This window comes from Spinacia oleracea, chromosome 3, assembly GCF_020520425.1.
Source record: "Spinacia oleracea cultivar Varoflay chromosome 3, BTI_SOV_V1, whole genome shotgun sequence".
NCBI lineage: Eukaryota > Viridiplantae > Streptophyta > Magnoliopsida > Caryophyllales > Amaranthaceae > Spinacia > Spinacia oleracea.
In genome coordinates this window covers 20,488,741-20,507,178 of record NC_079489.1, presented here as the reverse complement: position 1 = coordinate 20,507,178, position 18,438 = coordinate 20,488,741, and the positions used below count along the sequence as shown (strand labels likewise).

The 18,438-nt window shown below is 35.3% G+C and overlaps 2 protein-coding genes across 4 annotated transcripts; one reads left to right on the top strand and one right to left on the bottom strand.

Moving 5' to 3' along the window:
- Positions 1-4,809: 4,809 nt before the first annotated feature.
- LOC110805797 (uncharacterized) lies at positions 4,810-11,892 on the top strand. 3 transcript variants are annotated; one of them, XM_056839702.1, is made up of 4 exons: positions 4,810-5,423; positions 8,766-8,972; positions 10,570-10,737; positions 11,446-11,892. In XM_056839702.1, the coding sequence occupies exons 1-3, from the start codon at positions 4,926-4,928 to the stop codon at positions 10,711-10,713; spliced, it is 849 nt and encodes a 282-aa protein (XP_056695680.1). In that variant the 5' UTR covers positions 4,810-4,925; the 3' UTR covers positions 10,714-10,737; positions 11,446-11,892. The 3 variants fall into 3 exon arrangements, with proteins under 3 accessions (XP_056695680.1, XP_056695679.1, XP_021867106.1); XM_056839701.1 differs by lacking the exon at positions 11,446-11,892 and adding an exon at positions 11,286-11,437; XM_022011414.2 differs by lacking the exon at positions 11,446-11,892 and having other exon boundaries at positions 4,811-5,423; positions 10,570-11,068.
- A 228-nt stretch (positions 11,893-12,120) lies between these two features.
- Positions 12,121-17,369, bottom strand: LOC110805796 (methylenetetrahydrofolate reductase (NADH) 2). The gene is made up of 11 exons (XM_022011413.2): positions 16,834-17,369; positions 16,663-16,723; positions 15,812-15,894; positions 15,501-15,674; positions 15,186-15,359; positions 15,006-15,106; positions 14,795-14,906; positions 13,957-14,037; positions 13,689-13,866; positions 12,577-12,911; positions 12,121-12,458 (listed from the first exon to the last, which is right to left on the bottom strand). Exons 1-11 carry the CDS (start codon positions 17,233-17,235, stop codon positions 12,375-12,377), a joined length of 1,785 nt encoding a protein of 594 aa, XP_021867105.1. The 5' UTR covers positions 17,236-17,369; the 3' UTR covers positions 12,121-12,374.
- Between the last annotated feature and the right edge of the window lie 1,069 nt (positions 17,370-18,438).

Sequence of the window (18,438 nt, the reverse complement as noted above, 5' to 3'; positions counted from 1 at the left end):
GCCTAAAGAAAAGGGCTTCCATTTCTCAGGAGTGGAAGTGTGGTTAGTAGTAAAGATGGTTGTGTGCTGAGTCGGGCTTTGGCCGAGCCCATATGATGTGGGCTTAAATGGGCTGGTCTACTCCGAACCCACTTGTAATGAATTGGGTTGAAAATTTTCAAAAAAGCGGCTTAGGCCCATTTGCCCTCATGCTCAAGTCTAATTTTTACTAAATTTAGCGTGTTTTTTTTCATGTCGTGTGTTTTCAAACAGACCTGACTTTGTGTCTGTGTTGGACGGGCAGGCACACAACCATCTTTACTTAGTAAAGGGGAACATGTTATTTAGCTTGGGTGGTGATGCAAGATACTGAGTAATATTTTATTAAAGAGCCCATTAAATCACTTCTAAAGTATTTCCTCCAATTCTTTATTGTTGCAAGATACCCTGTATACGGTATTTAAGAAAGTGGTACTTGAGTGGAGCCACAACCACTTTAGTCACATTACTTACTTCATCTTAGGTGTAAATTGTAACTTTGGGTAAAAAATGTTTTCATTTTAGGTGTGTTGCAACTATTGTGACATTTCCATTTTAGGGAAGTGTTGCAACTGTATAGAAATGGAGGAAGTATAATTGGACAATCCACAATATTACGTGTATTTTGAATATATAAGATTCGACCTTTTCTATAATGATATAATTGAAAATTTACTTTTAATATTCTAACTATTTTTGTTTTTTAAACTAGATATCAATGTTGAAATAGATATCAATGTGAAAAAAAAAATTAAAAAAGAAAAAAACTTTCTCCCTTCCAAATTTATTGTACCAAACTTTTTTAAAAAAAAAAATTACAGTGAAAAAAGTAGTTCTTTTTATTCCATACCTTTATGGGGCAAAAAATATGAAAAAGATTAATCAAAAAATTATTTACCTCATTAACAATGAATATAAAGAAAGGGCTTCTTGTTTTTCGAAAAAAATCATATGAAATCAATTTAAAGATAACAAAATTGCCGCGATCTTGTATTACTATTACTTATTTTGAAAATAAGAATATTTCATTACTCCCTCCGTCCCATAATTATAGTCCCGTTTGACCAAAAACACGGATTTTAAGAAAAATAGATTATAGTACATGAAAAAGTGGAATAAAGTACATGTGAAAAAGAATGTAGTACATAGGAAAGTGGAATATAGTACATGGGTGGGGTTTTCAATACATTTTTAATTAATAAAGTACATGAGAAAGTGGGGACCTTAGTAGACAAAATTAGAAACAGGACTATAATTTTGGGACGCCCGATTTAGAAAATTGGACAATAATTTTGGGACGGAGGGAGTATATCCTTATGAATAATACTATGATATTTCCTCTGATTATATTGATCATCTTTACTTTATTCGTTGGATTCATAGGATTCTCATTCTATGAAGAAGGATAAGGGTTGGGCATAGATTTTTGGTTGAGGGAAAAAGTAAAAGTGAAAAGTGCAAAAATATAAACTTGCCCATATGATTGGAACATTAAATAATTAACAAGAGTAACATGCAAAGGTATATTGTAATGTGAAAGCAATTTTATTTTCTAAAATGTATATGGTGCAATATTTGTGAAACTTTTTTAAAAGACAAAAGATGCAATGATATTGAAACGGAGGAAGTATATATATTCCTTTATTCCTCTGATTGTATATCTTTAAATCTTTGACTTTTATTTTTATTTTGACGGAATTACTTCTTGTAAGTGAAAAAAACTAATTTGCTCGTTTTGAAGATGATGTAACTTGACCTTCGATATCTGTCAAATGCAACTTGACATGCTCATTTTGCTTTAACCCAAACAGACTCATTTCAACTTCTTGACATGTTGGGCAAGTAAAAGTATGTGTTTATTTTATTTTATTTTATTTTATTTTACAATAAAAGTAATAAATGTGGCACGCTACAATGTTGTGGTACTTCGTATTAATTATCATGTTGAGTACCTTCTTGCGAAATTTTCAACTGAGGGGAACAACTTAAGCAAAATTTAGAAGTAATTAGTTATGTATCAATTTTAACTTCATTATAATTTTAGTCTTTGTATATCTATAAGGTCATTTTTTATATTTCTATTTTGTGCGCATGATAATTTAATTTCAAAATTTTCAATTTGTTAAAATTAATAATTATGTTGGAAAGTGAATTTTTTGTGCATAGGTAAAAAGGAGGCGAGGGAAATTAATAACCTTAAATTAAGATTATAGGAGCAAACTAGTGTGTGTCCCGGGTGATGCCCCCGATTACAATGTTGGATAATATATAAAAAATTTATGCATTGTTTACATGTGTTGCGTATGCGAGTTTGACCTTTTTTTAATAACTATTCGGAGATCATTTATTTTATTTGGATGTGATGTATTGTATGTAGTACGTATCAATTTTTCAGTAATAGTTGTCATCCCTTTTTGGGTTATTAATTAGTATTTGTAAATCATGTTCAATAGCTAATAAATGATTTGTGTATATGTTATGATCCACATATGCTAACCCAATTGTTGACTAATTAATGAAAAAACGTGTTCTATTATATATAGAAAATGGACAAATTAAAAATGCAGTCATTATTCAAAATCATTTTCAATAATGGTAACAAAATTAAATTTTTTGCAATCACTATGTGGTGAAATTAGAAAATTAATAACATAAACCATGTGAAAAAATAGTGTAAATACACGTACACTAAACCTATTATACTTAAATATATTTGAATAAAGTTAAAATGCATAAATAATAGTATAGATTCTACCCGAAAAAAGATAAGTTTGTATAAGAAAAAGAAGTGATTAATAAAAGGTTAGTCAAGTTAGCTGAAATAAGGTGAAATAGGGGAAAGGATGACAGATACGGAGTAAGGCCCTGTTTAGTTTACCTTATTTCAGGACCTTATTACTTATTTCAGATTTAATCAGATTAGATCAGATCAGACAAGACTAGATCAGATCAAATCAAATCAAATCAGAAAAAATAAGTTCAAATCAGAAAAAAAAATAAGTTCATATCAGACCAGATCAGATTATTATTATTATTATTATTATTATTATTATTATTATTATTATTATTATTATTATTATTATTATTATTATTATTATTATTATTATTATAAAAAAGAAGCAATTACACAAAGTTGGATGGGAGCCTAGCCACTAATTGGGCTCCGACACCCTTATTCAAAGCAAAACACAACCGATGAAAAAGGAAAGAACGAATGTTAGCAGTAGCCGTGTTACTCTGAGCAACCCGTGCGACCCTAGCCATGAACTCGAGGGCATCACTCCCCGGTTCTCCAAGAGTGGAGAAAGCAAAAGCGATAAAACCATATCAGTTATTATTATTATTATTATTATTATTATTATTGTTATTATTATTATTATTATTATTATTATTATTATTATTATTATTATTATTGATATATGTTTATATCATTGTTATTATATTTAATATTTTATTACTATTATTGCTTTAATAAAAAATAATGTTGTTTTCGGTGCAATTAAAATCTATTTCCTCCGTCTTTTAATACTCGCAACGTTTCTTAGTTTCACGCAGGCCAATGCACAACTTTGATCATTTATATCTTAAATTCTCTTTATGCAAAAATTATAAAAAGTTGATATTTTGAAAATACACATTGAGACGAATCTAACAAGATCCCACATGACTATGTTTTATCTTATATAAAAAACACTAAGAATAGTCAAAGTAGATTATATGAATAGTGGCAAAAGTCCAAACGTTGCGAGTATTAAAAGACGGAGGAAGTATTATTTAAGGCATAAAAAAACATTAACAAAACATTCAAATTCATCATGTCCAAATTAAAACCATTAAGTCCAGATCAGAAACGATATGATCAGGTCATGTCCATATTAGAACTGATTTTTATAGATCAGAACCATTATATATCCAGACCAGAACTGATAGGATCAGATAATATCCAGACCATAACTGATCTGTACAGATCATGTTCAGATAAGTTCAAATCTGCAAAGATCTTGTCTACATCAGAACCGATCCTTACAGAACCAATATGTTCAAATCAAAACCGATTTGTACAGATCATGTCCAGATCAGAATCGATTTGTCCGAATTATAGCTGGTCTAGATATCGACTCTTTACAGATTATATTCAAATCAGAATTGATCTGGAAAGATCATGACCATATCAGAATTGATTTTTACAGATTACGACCAGATCAGAACTGGTCTGTATAGATCATGACCAGATCATGTCCAGGTCAGAACTAATCTGTACAGATCATGTATAGATCATAACTGATCAGTCCAGATCAAAACTGATCTGTACAAATCATGTCCAAATCAGAACTGAACTGTACAGATCATGTCCAGATCAAAACTGATATGTACAGATCATGTCCAAATCAAAACTGATTTGTACAATCATGTCCAGATCAAAACTGATATGTACAAATCATGTCCAGATTAGAACCGATCTGTACAGATCATATACAGATCATAACCGATCTATCTAGATCATGTATAGGTCTATCTAATATAAGGAATAGTTAAATCATGAGCAATGTCAAATAAATAATAACAATATTATAAATTTGTGTAACATTTATTTTACACGTAAGTCGTTTAATATTAATAAATGTAGATTTTTGTTTAAACTTAACTTTGAAAAATTAGATCAGATCAGATCATATCAGAAAAAATAAGTTCAAATCAGATCAGATCACATCATATCATGAGAAATAAGGTGAAATAAACGGTGCCTAAATTGTTTTTCATCTGACCGGATGCAGATGGTCTTACGATTCGAGAGCACGGGCAGAAGGGTGCTATCGGGAGTCGGGACTCGGGAGTACTACCATTTACTAGTTGGAAGTACAAAGAAGAAGAAGGGTAAGATTTATCAGAAACAAAGAAATACAAAAATGGCAGCTGCAAATGCAAATCATCTCTTGAAAGCAAGAGGAACTTTTCTACTCTGCCGCCATAACCACCGTAACATCACCCCTCGTTTTCTCCCATTCTCTCTCCTCCCTTCTCCCACATTTCCCTTCCTTTCTCTCTCCTCAATCTCTCAACTCCCCTTCACTCCTTCACCTTCAATTCCGGCCACCAATCCCCGCCATTTCCGCTTCCTGTGTACGACACCAGATACTTCCAATTCAACCGTCGCCGTCGATGCACCTTCTTCGAGTGTTGTTGATTCGCCACCTCAATCGGCGCCGCCTGCGACGGAGGTTCCAGACGTGGCGGCAGTGAAGGAAGCAGCGAGTTTGTTGGATGTTAGGGTTGGGAAGGTGTTGAAGGCATGGAGACATCCTGATGCTGATTCGTTGTATGTGGAGGAGGTTGATATTGGGGAGGATGAGCCTAGAACTATTTGCAGCGGTCTTGTTAAATTTGTTCCTATTGATGATCTTCAGGTATCGTCATTTTCCGTTCTTTAGACATTGATAAAATTGATTTTTTTCGTGTGTTTCGGGTTAGGATTTAAGTTGTGGTGTTGATAATTCGTGTTTTGCTTTGATGATATTGTTTTTGTTGGTTGCTAGTAGTAATAGTAGAATTACTATGTGTTAGTAATTGTTGAACTAGACATGAAACAAAACGTAGGGTAGGGCTATGACAGTTTATTCTATCAATTCGAACGAAGGAGCTTGCTTTGATTATTAGAATTGGTCATTTTGTTCAAGCTATTTTGTTCAAGGGATAGGGCTGCGAATCTGCGATAACAATGTGTTTCATTCACATACGGGTGCCGTTAACAACTAGCCAATTTAGAGTTCTCGAATGTAATGGAAAAAAAGCAATGCATTTAAGATGAAATTGTTTGTGCTCCCAAGTTTCTACAATCACTCTAGCAAGCCTGTAAAACATATTGATAACATGACGAGCCTTGCCTTTGTGTTTGCTCGGCTATTATGCCCAAGTTTGGCCGAGGAATAAAAGTATTTGTTAATGCTGACGATTCATGTTAGCCGACCCCAAATCATTTTGGGACTAAGGCTTTTTTGTTGTTGTTGTTGTTAATGCTGTTTTGGGTCCATGCTTTTGCTGATTTAAGATAAGGTTTGTGATCCTTTTTTGGGTGGGATACCACATTTCCATGGTATTTGCCCCTTGACGTCTTGGTTAAGGTAAAAGTTTTACTTTGTGTGAAGTAGCCTTTCATACAGAACATGGAAGATTTGAAGGTACTTGGGGTTCGAATTGAATTATAACAGCCAAAGTAAATTTTTGGCTTAAGGAATGTATGATAAACTAGAAATAACAAAATATTGTTATAAGCAAACGAGTTAGTTGGCTAATTTTCATGACCTTTCATACAAAGTTTTCTTCATAGTTAATTCTGATTATGTAGCATGACTATCCAAGTAGGGCTTCTAAGTGCTAAAAAATTGAGGGAGAATGGGGTTGGAATATCGGTTCATGCCCATAAGATAGGACTATATTGTACGCTGGCCACCGCAAACCTAGCGCACCCTCCTCCTTCATATGGTTTTCATTGATTTGGAGAAGACATATGATAAGGTACCGAGGGAAGTACTTTGGTGGGTTTTAACAGGAACGATATTTCGCAAAAATATATTCCCGTCTTTAAGACATGTATGAGGGAGCTAGTACGAGTGTGCGGATCAGTGTTGGAAAGACTAAGGAGTTCCCTATCACGATCGCAGTACATCAAGGTTTCACACTTAGGCCCTTTTCTCTTTGCCATAGTAATGGACGAGTTGACGATTTCAACTAAAGAGGGTATTACTATGGAGCATGTTTTTCTCAGATGCTATTGTGTTTATCGACAAAACTAAATAAGGTGGGTAAAGTAAGTTCGAATTATGGAGACATGCTTTGGAATCTCGTTGCTTTAAGTTGAGTAGAAGTAAGATATGATACTTGGAGTGTAATTTTAGCGACGATAGAAGCAGAGATGGGAGGACGGTAGAAGGTTCAGATTTCTTTCGGTACATAGGATCTATAATCCAAAAGGATGGGAGTTGGATGGAGATGTCGCCCATAGAATTAAATCGGGTTGGATGAAGTGGAAGAGTGTTTCAAGATTCCTATGTGATCCAAGCATGCCCCATATATTGAAGGGGAAATTCTACCTTACGAAAATTAGATATGCACTATTATATTGTACATAATGTTGGGCTATGAAACAATGTCATATTCATAAGATGAATGAAGCGGAGATGCGTATGTTGCTTTGGATGTGTGGCCATACAAGAAAGAATCGAGGAATGAGATGATTAGGAAGAAAGTGAGGGATACACCGATTGAGAATAAGATGAGGGAGAATCGACTAAGGTGGAATTGTAAGGGGTAGGGGAAGAACAAAGCAAACATGGAAGAGGGTGATTAAGAGTGATATGAGTTTATTGGGGATTGAGGAAAATATGGCGTTAGATAGGGCGCCGTGGAGGGAGAAAATACATGCCTACGACCCAACATGACTTCTTTTCCATCGCTTTCTCTTTTTTTCTATTTTCTTTGCAAACTTTGCTCATATCCCTATTTTTATTTTATTATTTTTTTCAAAACATATCTTTACTAAACCTGCCTATCTTGTTTTCGTGTTCCCTCTTTTTTCGTGCCCCGTGTCTACTCTCTTTACCACAACCTCTTATTTTTCTTTTATTTCTCTTACTTCACGTTCCGCAGACGGTTCCTTATAACGGTTCAACCGACCCCAATTATTTTGGGACTAAGTCTTGGTTGTTGTTGTTGTTGTAGACTGGGGTTGGAATTGGTGTCCTATAAATTAGTGTTACTGAGCTCAGCTTTGTTCTGTCACAGATTGACATTCAAGGTGTACTTCAATGATGAAATTTTGATCTCTAGTGAAACGTATTTACAAAACAACAAAGAAGTCGCGTATACTAAAATATAGTAAAAGGTTTTTTGGATTGTTTTGAAACGGACGAATATATATAATAAAGCAATTCCAATAAAAAACCCTTCTGTAAATTTAAGTTTAACCATTTCCGATTTGCCTTTTTTTACAAAATCTACAAATTATAAATTTATTTTGTTCTCATTGAATCTATGTTTGTCTAGCTTCTTTTCTCACATTATAGAGAATGACCATCCTCAACTATCCTTAACTAAAAGTTCAGTTAGTTGAGATTAGGAGAAGCTTTAATTTGACAAGAGGTTGGAGATAAAAAGGCAAATATAATTGGTCATTTTATGATTAGGACTTAAGGTAGGAGAGCATTTTGGGTATTGGAATATCTCCAGGTGAAATATGGTGGTTGTGAGACAAATTAAAAGATAAGAGCACACTGAACTTTTTACTCTTGCCATTAAATTCATCCGCTTTTCTCCTTCCATGGCTCCAAATCATTTACCATAAAAAATGTATTTGCGTTTTCGGTAAAAAAAAATCTATGTGGGAATAACATTCTGTGATATCTTTAGTTCTCACTTTCTCACACACATAATCCCTTTCTCACGTAAGTAAAATCTATAGTTGTTATTCACTTACTCGAATATTTTTATCTAATTGATTAGGAACATACTTTTGTGAATATTGTTAGTTGGATTTGGCTAGAAAGAAATGAATTTATTGTTCTAATGAAGTTATCTGCTCGATTTGTTGATTGATGTCATTCCAACCATGAAAAAATTTATATTATATTTAGTTGAAGGAATTTATTACTTCACTTCACCAACTTTTTTATATTGGGCTATTTCAACTTTCTCAATTGTCAAAGGTTTAAAGCTTTGAGATAGTATCATGCTTAATATACACATAAATGCAGGACAAAAAGGTGATTGTCCTTGCCAATCTAAAACCAAGAAACATGCGTGGCATCAAGTCGTATGGTATGCTTATGGCTGCTTCCGATGCGTCACATGAGAATGTAGAGCTCCTTGTACCGCCTGGGGATTCAGTCCCTGGTGAAAGAATCTGGTTTGGCACGGAAGAGGAAAAGGAAAATCAACCTGCTGCTGCAACTTCTAATCAGGTATGAAAGTTACGTAATTGGTTTGTTTTCTTATATTGCCATCTGCATCAATTAGTGCTCCAGGAGCCAATGGGGAAGAATAACTATGAAATGTGACTTTAAAAAATAAAAAAAAAGTACAATTAATTAGGCAGTATCTGCATGCTTCTAGTCTGGGATTGGAGACTGTGATTGTTGACAGTGAAACTTTTCCTGTGTCCTGGTCCCTGGGTTTTCCCTCCACGTTTCAACTCCAACTTTATGTTAGTTGGTAGAATTACGGAGTAGAATTTGTCAGTAAGGAAGTAATGCCAATAAGAGTTATGGAGTATAACCAATTACAAGAATTTGTCATCTAAGGAAGTAATTGTTTCGACTAGCCCCATCACTGCCATCTTCTAGTCATCTTCAAACTGCCCAATATTCAGAAGGGTAGTAGTGGTCTTTAGAATTATGATAAATGGTGCCAAATTTCAATTCTTGATATTCATCTCACCTTTTTCTGCCCTTATCGGTCGAATGGTTTTTCCTATAGGATCTTGTTCTGTTTTGGGAACATCTTGTCCTCTGACAGTCTGGCTTCTTCTTTCCTGTATTGCCAAAAAGGAAGATATTCTTTCTTTTCTACCCAAAAAAAAAAGGAATTTTCTCGTATTGAACTCTCAACTTGAATGTATAAATGAGCCTTGGTGCCTATTAATAAGCCACCATCCTCTAGGGCTATCTTCTCTTCACCTTATTCTTATTATTTTTAAACGGACGAAAGAAAATCAGACCACATCACACCAGAAAAGGCAAAAAGCACAAATAGAAAACCTTAAGACCAGACAAAACCAGGAAGAATCAGATTAGACCAGACAAGACTAGGTGAAGAGAGCCTAAGTCAGAATATTTTTACACCCTAGAATATTCTACTCCCTCCGTCCCAGATTAGTTGTTACACTTTCCTTTTTCGTCCGTCCCAGATTAGTTGTTACACTTCTAAATTAGGAATGAGCCCACAATTATTATATTGTCTCTCTCTTCCCACTAATTTTTTTTTGTCCCCACACGCTCTCTCATTCAATTAAAAGAATACCCCACTAACTCCTATCACATCTACTTTTTCAATAAAATAATAATTGATAACCACACTACTACTTATCGCATTAAACTGTGTGCCCCTGAAAGTGTAACAACTATTCAGGGACGGAGGGAGTATAAAATTCCTACAAGGAAATGCGTACAAGTTTCTAAAACGTTCCCACTCTAAGAGAACTGTTTCCACCCTAGAATATTTTGTTGCTTTCAGTCTTTCTGGGATGGGAGATAACTGTATGTCTGTATCTGCATGTCACAGAGGTTATTCTATATGTTAGATAATGGTTCATGGCCTTTGAATGAACTCTTTGCTAATCATACACCAATCTGTCAGTCTAAGGAGATTGGAAGCTGAAGTAGGTTCTAAGGTGGCTCCGAAATATTTTAGGCTTGGAGAGTAATACCGTATATATTTTATTTTTGAACTTAAAGAAGAATAGAAGATATAACTATTAGCGGAAGTGCTCTGTAAAAACCAACCTGGTGTTGTATTCCTTGCATTTGACCACCGTCTTTTTTTTTTCTGGACAAATTGCAGATTCAGAAGAAAAAGATATGGGAAGCAGTCCAGCCTCATCTCAAGACTGATGCTGCTGGAATTGCAGTGCTTGATGGACATTTCATGAGGACTTCTGCAGGTCCCGTGATTTCCAAATCCCTAAAGAATGCAAATATATCTTAATTGGAAGCATGCGGCTGTTTTTGGGTATCTTATTCTTTCAATTCAGTTCATTTAAGCATGTCAAACTTTTGCACAAAGCACAACAGTTTCCCTATCCCTATTGTGCTTCCCTTTTCAAGTAGAAACTGGTAGCGCAATATAGAGGACACTTAGTCAACATGTAATGTACAGATCTAATACATACGAAGTATAAGTTGAATTTTGCTAATACGATCCTCGTTGTTCTTGTATCTTATACTTCATGTACTGTACATTACATGCGTGAGAAACCAAAATGTGCTTATTTAAATTGTTGGTGCTGATGTTGGTATCTTTAAAGTTTCTACTGGTAAAATTAGCTTTCTCCAGTGAAGTAGTTAACATATTTGTCCACAGTAAAGTAGTCCCCAGATTAGTTTGTCTCTCTCCCCTGTCCATACTCATATCTTAGGGAGGAGAGAGAAAAGTGTGGAACACATCACACATGATGGTCAAGTAAAGGAAACAAATGGAAGGAAAACAAGTAAAGTGTGGAACACATCACACATGATGGTCAACACCTAGAGTACTAATATGCATCTGTGTGCACCTAGGCTGTGAAGGCGATCACCAAAGCAGCTTTTGAAATCTGAGCAACAAGCTGCAATCTTGCGAGCTTCTCTATCTTTCTTAAAGGCTGTAGATTAATTTCGAAGCAAATTCTCCATCCTGTTTCCCAGCAAAGACCAACAGCCCTATGTATTTTGTTAACAGCCGTATATATGCTCAAGAGTCAGGATCCCGAAGAAAGATATACGTATGGAGAGAGTGTATCAGGATCGATCATATTAAAGAAACGACTGCAACACACCCAAGATCCCTCAACCCTTTTGCAAAAGTATCTACATCTGGGATTTACTCTCTATATAACAGCGACTAATTGCAGATTCAGAAGAAAAAGACTTGGAAATCAGTTCAGTTCAGCCCCATTTCAAGGCTATGCTAATTGCTACTGCAATACTTGATGGACATTAGTGCATTAACATGAGCATGATTTCCATATCCTAAAGAGTGGCAGTGCAAATAACTTCATGCATGAGAAGCCAGATTGTGTTTTTTATTCAACTTGTAACAATTCTTGAAGCTTTGACAACTGCTACTGACTACTGGTTATAGTGTTGTAGATGTTCCGCATTGAAATTAGAGTTTTTTTTTCCAGAATTAGTCAGTGCATATAATCTGCTTGGGCTGTATAGCCTGTATTAGCTCACACAGAGTACAACAGATGCAGCGTAGTATCTTAGTTGTGATTAACTAAGGCCTCCTTCACTGTTAGGATTTTATATTATTTTAATGGAAAGACGCCAAAGCATAAGGTACAATAAGTTGTGCATTCAAATTACTCGCAACAAAATTTACCCTGATAAATAAATAAATGACAAACAAATATCGCCAAAAAGCCAGAACCAGATGCTTATATAATATAACTCGAATAAAATACAACATTAAGCAGAAGAAGAACTCACCATGCAATTTGCATTGGGAGGCTTGGAGGATCGCAAAATCCCACAAGGTTATGGCATTACAAACTCAACTAAATCTAATAATAATAGAGGGAACAGTGGACAAGGTTTTTGGCCAATGGTATACAATACATCACTAAACGAATAGAGCAAATAACGTAGCAGTAACATATTATCATCTCAAAGATCGGTGAAAACAGAAAACAGATCACCATTGATGTAATCATTGTCAACCAAGCTGACCAAGTAGTAGTTGTTTTGCACCTGTATAAGTAACATATATGTCATCAGACAAAAGTGCAAACACTATAGTATAGAAGATGATAATAAGCAATCAAGCTAACTCAACAATTGGAGAAAGAAAGTTGTCAAAGGCACAAACCTGTTCGAGCAGTGTCTTGGACGAGTCACCCTCTGGGTACAATTTAGCCCACGATCTTGACCAGATCTCAAATGCCTCGTCTTTCCAGATCATAAAGCTGGCAGGATCCACGACAGTTGGTTGTATAACCTCCTTTGCAGGGAGCACTCCCCATGTCACGGCGTTCACACCAGTTTGAGCTACATTTGAGATCCAATCTCCTCCTTTGTTTACTGCCATGTAGGTTATGTGTTTGAGAGCTTTGCATTTTTCAACAAGCGCGTTCAACTTCTCCTTCGAGCAAAAGAATTCTACATATGCCTTCTGGTATACATATCCACCAGGCCCACCCCATCCTGAAGAAAATTAGCATTTGGTTAAAGTTTATTATATCTTAGTAATGATGAAAATTCAATCTGAGGTTCCTGAAAAAAGCATATATTACAGAAAAAAGGTAGAACATAAATTTTTAGCCAATTTGCAATAGAAGCCCGACTAAAATCAACTCCGACAAGAGATGTGATCCTCATTCGTTATTCCTTTTAACTAATCAACGAAGTAGTGTAAAAAGCAACAGTCACCAACACACTTGTCTTTTTAGCCTAGGAACAATGATATTATGTGCTATTGGAAAACATCATTCAAAAACTGCAACAAGACATCAAGGGAATGTAGCACTTGAAAAATAGCAGATAATATAACTAATTCTGACCTGAAGTCCTGATCAGAAACACAGACAACAACATAAAATAGAAATACCAGTAGACATGTGCAGACAACCAGTAAAAGGATAGACCAAGTACCTCTTCTTGGAAATGCAGTACATAACTCTATATAGAAAACTTGTACACACCAACGGTTGGAAAAAATTATGCATCCTAAGATATCAAATCAGGGGACACACACACAAGGCTCCACTACTACACGACGTAAAATTGCTTTTAGATTCTTTTTAGTTGATACCAACTTTCCATCAACACAATATCGCAGATTAAATTCGTTTCGAATTAAAACCACTAAATTAAAAATATCACCATTTAACAAAATACATCTTGGAGTTGAACAAAGAATAAGGTATATAACTGCACAAGGGAAAACACTAAAATAATATCTGTGGATATTTTAGGACTTACCAACAGTAGGGGAGTCTGATCTTTCTCCATTAACTGCCGGTTGGCTGTTGATGGTGAGGAAACCCTTCTTATTAATGTTGCCAAGTTGTTCATCTATGATTTTAGTTTCTGGCTGAAGCCCATCTAGTTCAGACCAAGGATTGCTTCTCAGCTTACCAAGGCAAAAGTTCTTGAACATCTGAAATAACAAAGAAAGCATCAGGCACCACAAAACTGGTATCAACATTCTACCAATGATTGCAGCATGTAGGCAGAAATAGAAGTCTACCTCGTATATATCTTCAATGTTTTGCAGCGGGACAGCCCACTCTTCTTGCAGCTTCTTGTCACGTGCACGAGGTCTCATAAACTGTCACGAGACAGAGAAGCATTATGTTACCATTAGTTTTTGAGTAACAAACATAAAATAACATGTCCAGACTTCAGAGAAATATCTCAGTCTCAACTGAAACAGAAATTCTACAAAAGCTAGGCAAATGTGCATCATTCAAGCCAAACGGAAGCTTCATCCAAAACTTACAGAACAAGAATACAGATGTGACTGGCAAAGGTAATTACACTCAATAGAATTAAGAATAAGATTAATGATCAGAGCAAGCAAAAGACAAGCAAAAGGCAGGGGATAAAGGGGAGAGCACAAGTCAAAGCAAAGATGAGCACATAGTACATGAGAATACGCTAACATATCTCTGATTCTCTGGGCATGAGATAGACAGTCTGGCAAAATGAAGTGAAGGTTTCTTATTTCTTCTTGATACATTCAAGCCCTGCAGAACCTATGTTAGGGAGTATATGACTAGCCATAGTTCAAGGCTCTTTTTCCAATTTTGTCGACACTCCACCTTCAACAAACCATAGTACATGGTTTCGAGATTAGTTATGAAAATTCAAGAGTAGTCAGTGCCCTACTTTTTCACTTTTGTAACCAGAAACTGATATGGGTGTCAACAGAGGAGGGTACTCTTCAGCTTTATAGTACATGGGATTATTTTTCAAGTAACCGGACTTAAACAGTACATATTCAAGTTTGCTCATGTATACTAAATTCAGCAACATTACAAAAGATATTTTCAATAAACCAGTTTCAGAAAAAGGCTTCAAGTTACCTGATGGTCACTTAATGCTCCATAAGAAGCATTACGAGCATCACCCCATCGCCCTTGTGGGTATTGATCCCATCCCATTGTTCGAGAGATGTAGCTTTTTGGACGGTTAGCCCTGTAACCATCATCGAGAATGCCAAACAAATTAATATCTTCAGACATAGATTAGTAGGATTGTGCATTTAAAACTCATTAAATTAAGAATTGCACATACCAAAATATGGGTCTAACATCTTCCTTAGTACGGTTAACATTTGCTGGCCGTTTCCAAGGTAATGGCCTTTGAATTTTGGACTCTTCAATCAATCCAAGATTCTGCGGCAGTTGTATAAAATATAAATCAACATACTACAAGCAAGAAGGTCATTATATGAAAGAGGATGTGAGAAGCTACCAGGAGTATTCCTAGTGCAGATTTGTCCATGTTCAAGGTATAAAGATGCAACTGCTTGATTCCACTAGCCAAAATCTTCTTGCACATTTCAGTTCCAAGATGAATACCATAGGCTTTCACTGCTTCGTCATTGTCCTTAATTGGCTCCAATGCATCAGTGACCTCTTGAGGAATCTACAACATTTTTCCAGCCAAAAACATGCAAGTTAGTTCAGGGCATGAAGCAAAAGTCAGAATAATAGAAAACTCAAATCCCAGAATCACATTTAAATGTCAATTAGATATAGTAGTATCTATAAAGTAAAAAGATCTTACCTTTGTTTTACAGAAACCAGTCATACGTATAAATCCTTTGTAGTTATTTATGGGCATGATGCCAGGAACAATTGGACAATTAATTCCAATTTGGCGGCAATCATTAACAAACTTCAGAAAAACATCGGTATCATAAAACAGCTGAGTGACGATAAGATCAGCACCAGCATCAACCTATGCCATTAGCAAAAGAAACAGTGTAAGCGCAAGCATAAATGCAGCGCAAGATCAAGTCATCATATACCTAATGCATTGCGATCATACACATACACAAATGTAATGGCATTACTTCAGAGAAAAAGATATATTACCTTTTTCTTTAAGTAAGCCAGATCACTAGCATATGATTCTGGAGTAGCCAAACCATTCTCTTCAATAGCATCAGGATGTGCCTCTAAATTATTTCAAAATACGACAGCATATCAGATACTAATCAAAGTGAGAAACCACCACTTCATTAACTCAGTACTAGAAATATGAAACTTGCTACATCAAAACATTATGAAACAGAATAACCGTAAGCCACCAGGAAATGACTCGATTAGTTTTTACCCAAACAAAATCATGTGCATTTCATCTGTAATAGATGGGAAAAACTTTGAAACTTCTATTACAACCCAAAGTTTTCTCCTGTAAGTGAACGACACAACTTTCCATGGGTTCGATACTTAATAAACATTACTGTAAAGAACTTGATAGTCTTTGGTAAAAACAGATTAAACCCACCAATAGTAGAATTAATTAGAAAAACTACATTTTGATAAAGTGTGATAAAGCACATTATTTTCTACGGAGTAAAATGTAAATATTACATTACCAGACTAAATTCAGATCCTCAATATATGCTAATAAAAGAACCACTTTGATGACTAAACACGCAATTAACACTTAAATTATCAATTATATTCAGCTTAAGAAACCATTTAAAGCAAAAATCTTAGCTAATGACTAATTCATAATGCTATTTACCACTTAAATTATCAATTATAGTCCGCTAAAGCAACCAATTAAAGCAGAAACCAAAGCTAATGACTAATTCATACTGCTAATTTACCATACTTTTACAATCGCAATTATAAAAAACACTTGCCAATCCACAATTTTATTACTAAATACGGAGTACAAAATTATGCAAAATTATACGAGTATTATCCCAGCTCACCTGGATAACCAGCAACAGTAATCCCAAAGTAATCCCCATACTTGCTCCTCATATGATTAACCTGAAATCAAAAAATTGAATATCCGAAAATTAGATCTAACATGGAACCAACAACAACATCGCAATTGAACAGTTCGCAAATCATAACAACAAATACAGAGTAAAACTCACAAGATCAAGCGCGCAAGCGAATCCGCCTTCAACCTGAACAAACTTGTCCTGTCCATGGGGTGGATCCCCACGAAGAGCAAGAACGTTTTGCAACCCATTTGCCTTGATAGTATCAAGAGCATGATCGATCTTCTCAACAGGCATATTAGTACAAGTCAAGTGCATCATAGTCTCAACACAAACAGTGTTCTGCATACGATTTGCGATTTCTAGGGTAAGATCGGCAGTAGATCCACCAGCACCCCAAGTAATGTCGCAAAAGGAAGGGGAGTGTGAAACCATTCGTTCCATTCTATCGAAAAGATTTTCGACTCCATCGTCGGTTTTAGGGGGGAAGTATTCAAAAGAGAAGAGGATTTGGTTTGAGGATTCCGACGCTTTGATTTTGTCGATTACCTTCATATTTTTCCTGGAGAAGAAGATTGAATCTGGCAATGGAGGGAGGAAGAGAGGAGTGTGGCAAGGAGTGGAGAGGAGAATAGGGGGGTTAATATAGGAGAGGAGAGAGGGTGGGTGAGAGTGAGAGTGAGAGCATGAGGCTGAAAGCAAATCTTATTTTGATTTTTTTTTAAAAAGAGTTGCCACCTACTACCATTCTACCAATAGTCTATTTTAAGTTGGTTTATTTCTCCAATTTTGGTGGACCGACTCGTTTAGATTAAGCCTGTTTTTGTTTTAATGGAAAATATTTTTTAAATTATTTTTCTTTGTTTGTGTTGTTAAGGGTATAAATTTTTTTTTTTTTTTAAAGTTGGAAAATAATTTTTTTTGGGGGAAAGCCAAACTTTTTCTAGGGGGAATGCCATTTTTCACTCTAATCTCTTACATTTTCCACTGAGTTAAGCTAAAGGTTGGGGGTCCAACCTTTTGGTTTTTTCACGAGTAAATAGGCCTGAAGGCCCCTAAACTTTGCCAAAAGGAACAGTTTAGTCCCTCAAGTTTCAAAAGGAGCAGTTTAGTCCCTCAAAATGGATGGAAATCGTTGTTTTTTGGCTTCTGTTACTAACGTCTGTTAAATGAATTAAAAATAAAGGAAATTTAATATAAAAGGCAGAAAAGGACAAAATAACAGTTACTTTTACCTATAAATCATTTAAAAAATAAAAGCAAGTGCATTTAAGTTAGCTTTTCTACATAATCATCTCTATGTTCCTTCTTCTCCTCCACTCATCACGTTTCTTCAACTGGGAATCCCAGCAGCCCAACTTTTCTCACTCCTCCATTTCTTACCACTCTATTCTAAAATACCTTTCTCTTTCTCGTCAATTCAACTCCTTAGAGAACCTTCTTAGAGAGGCCAATTCAACCGCCCTGGTATCGCTTTCCTTGTCAAATCGAAGAAATCACATGAAGCTTGTTTTTCATTGTTGCTTAATATGTTGGTTCTTAATTTTTAATTTTTGGGATGGTCTTCTAATAATAGAATTGACTAGTTCACCAATAATTAAGCAATGTTACTAGAAATAAAACAAAGTAAAGACAATGTTCAAGGCGCAAAATCGCAATTAACTAGAAAGCGATCAAATTTGTGCGGCAGTCTCTCCTTTGTGCTTTTGGGAATTGGGAATTGGGAATTGGAAATAGTTAAGGTGTTTTCTTTTTATA

What these genes read in the sequence shown, in the direction of transcription:
- LOC110805797 (XM_056839702.1), top strand. Translation starts at nt 4,926, where the DNA reads ATGGCAGCTGCAAATGCAAATCATCTCTTGAAAGCAAGAGGAACTTTT. An exon ending in TTCCTATTGATGATCTTCAG is followed by an intron (nt 5,424 to 8,765) that starts GTATCGTCATTT and finishes ACATAAATGCAG; the next exon opens with GACAAAAAGGTGATTGTCCT. An exon ending in CTGCTGCAACTTCTAATCAG is followed by an intron (nt 8,973 to 10,569) that starts GTATGAAAGTTA and finishes GACAAATTGCAG; the next exon opens with ATTCAGAAGAAAAAGATATG.
- LOC110805796 (XM_022011413.2), bottom strand. Translation starts at nt 17,235, where the DNA reads ATGAAGGTAATCGACAAAATCAAAGCGTCGGAATCCTCAAACCAAATC. An exon ending in GATGTTAGACCCATATTTTG is followed by an intron (nt 14,907 to 15,005) that starts GTATGTGCAATT and finishes TGATGGTTACAG; the next exon opens with GGCTAACCGTCCAAAAAGCT. An exon ending in GAGCATTAAGTGACCATCAG is followed by an intron (nt 14,038 to 14,794) that starts GTAACTTGAAGC and finishes GTCTCGTGACAG; the next exon opens with TTTATGAGACCTCGTGCACG.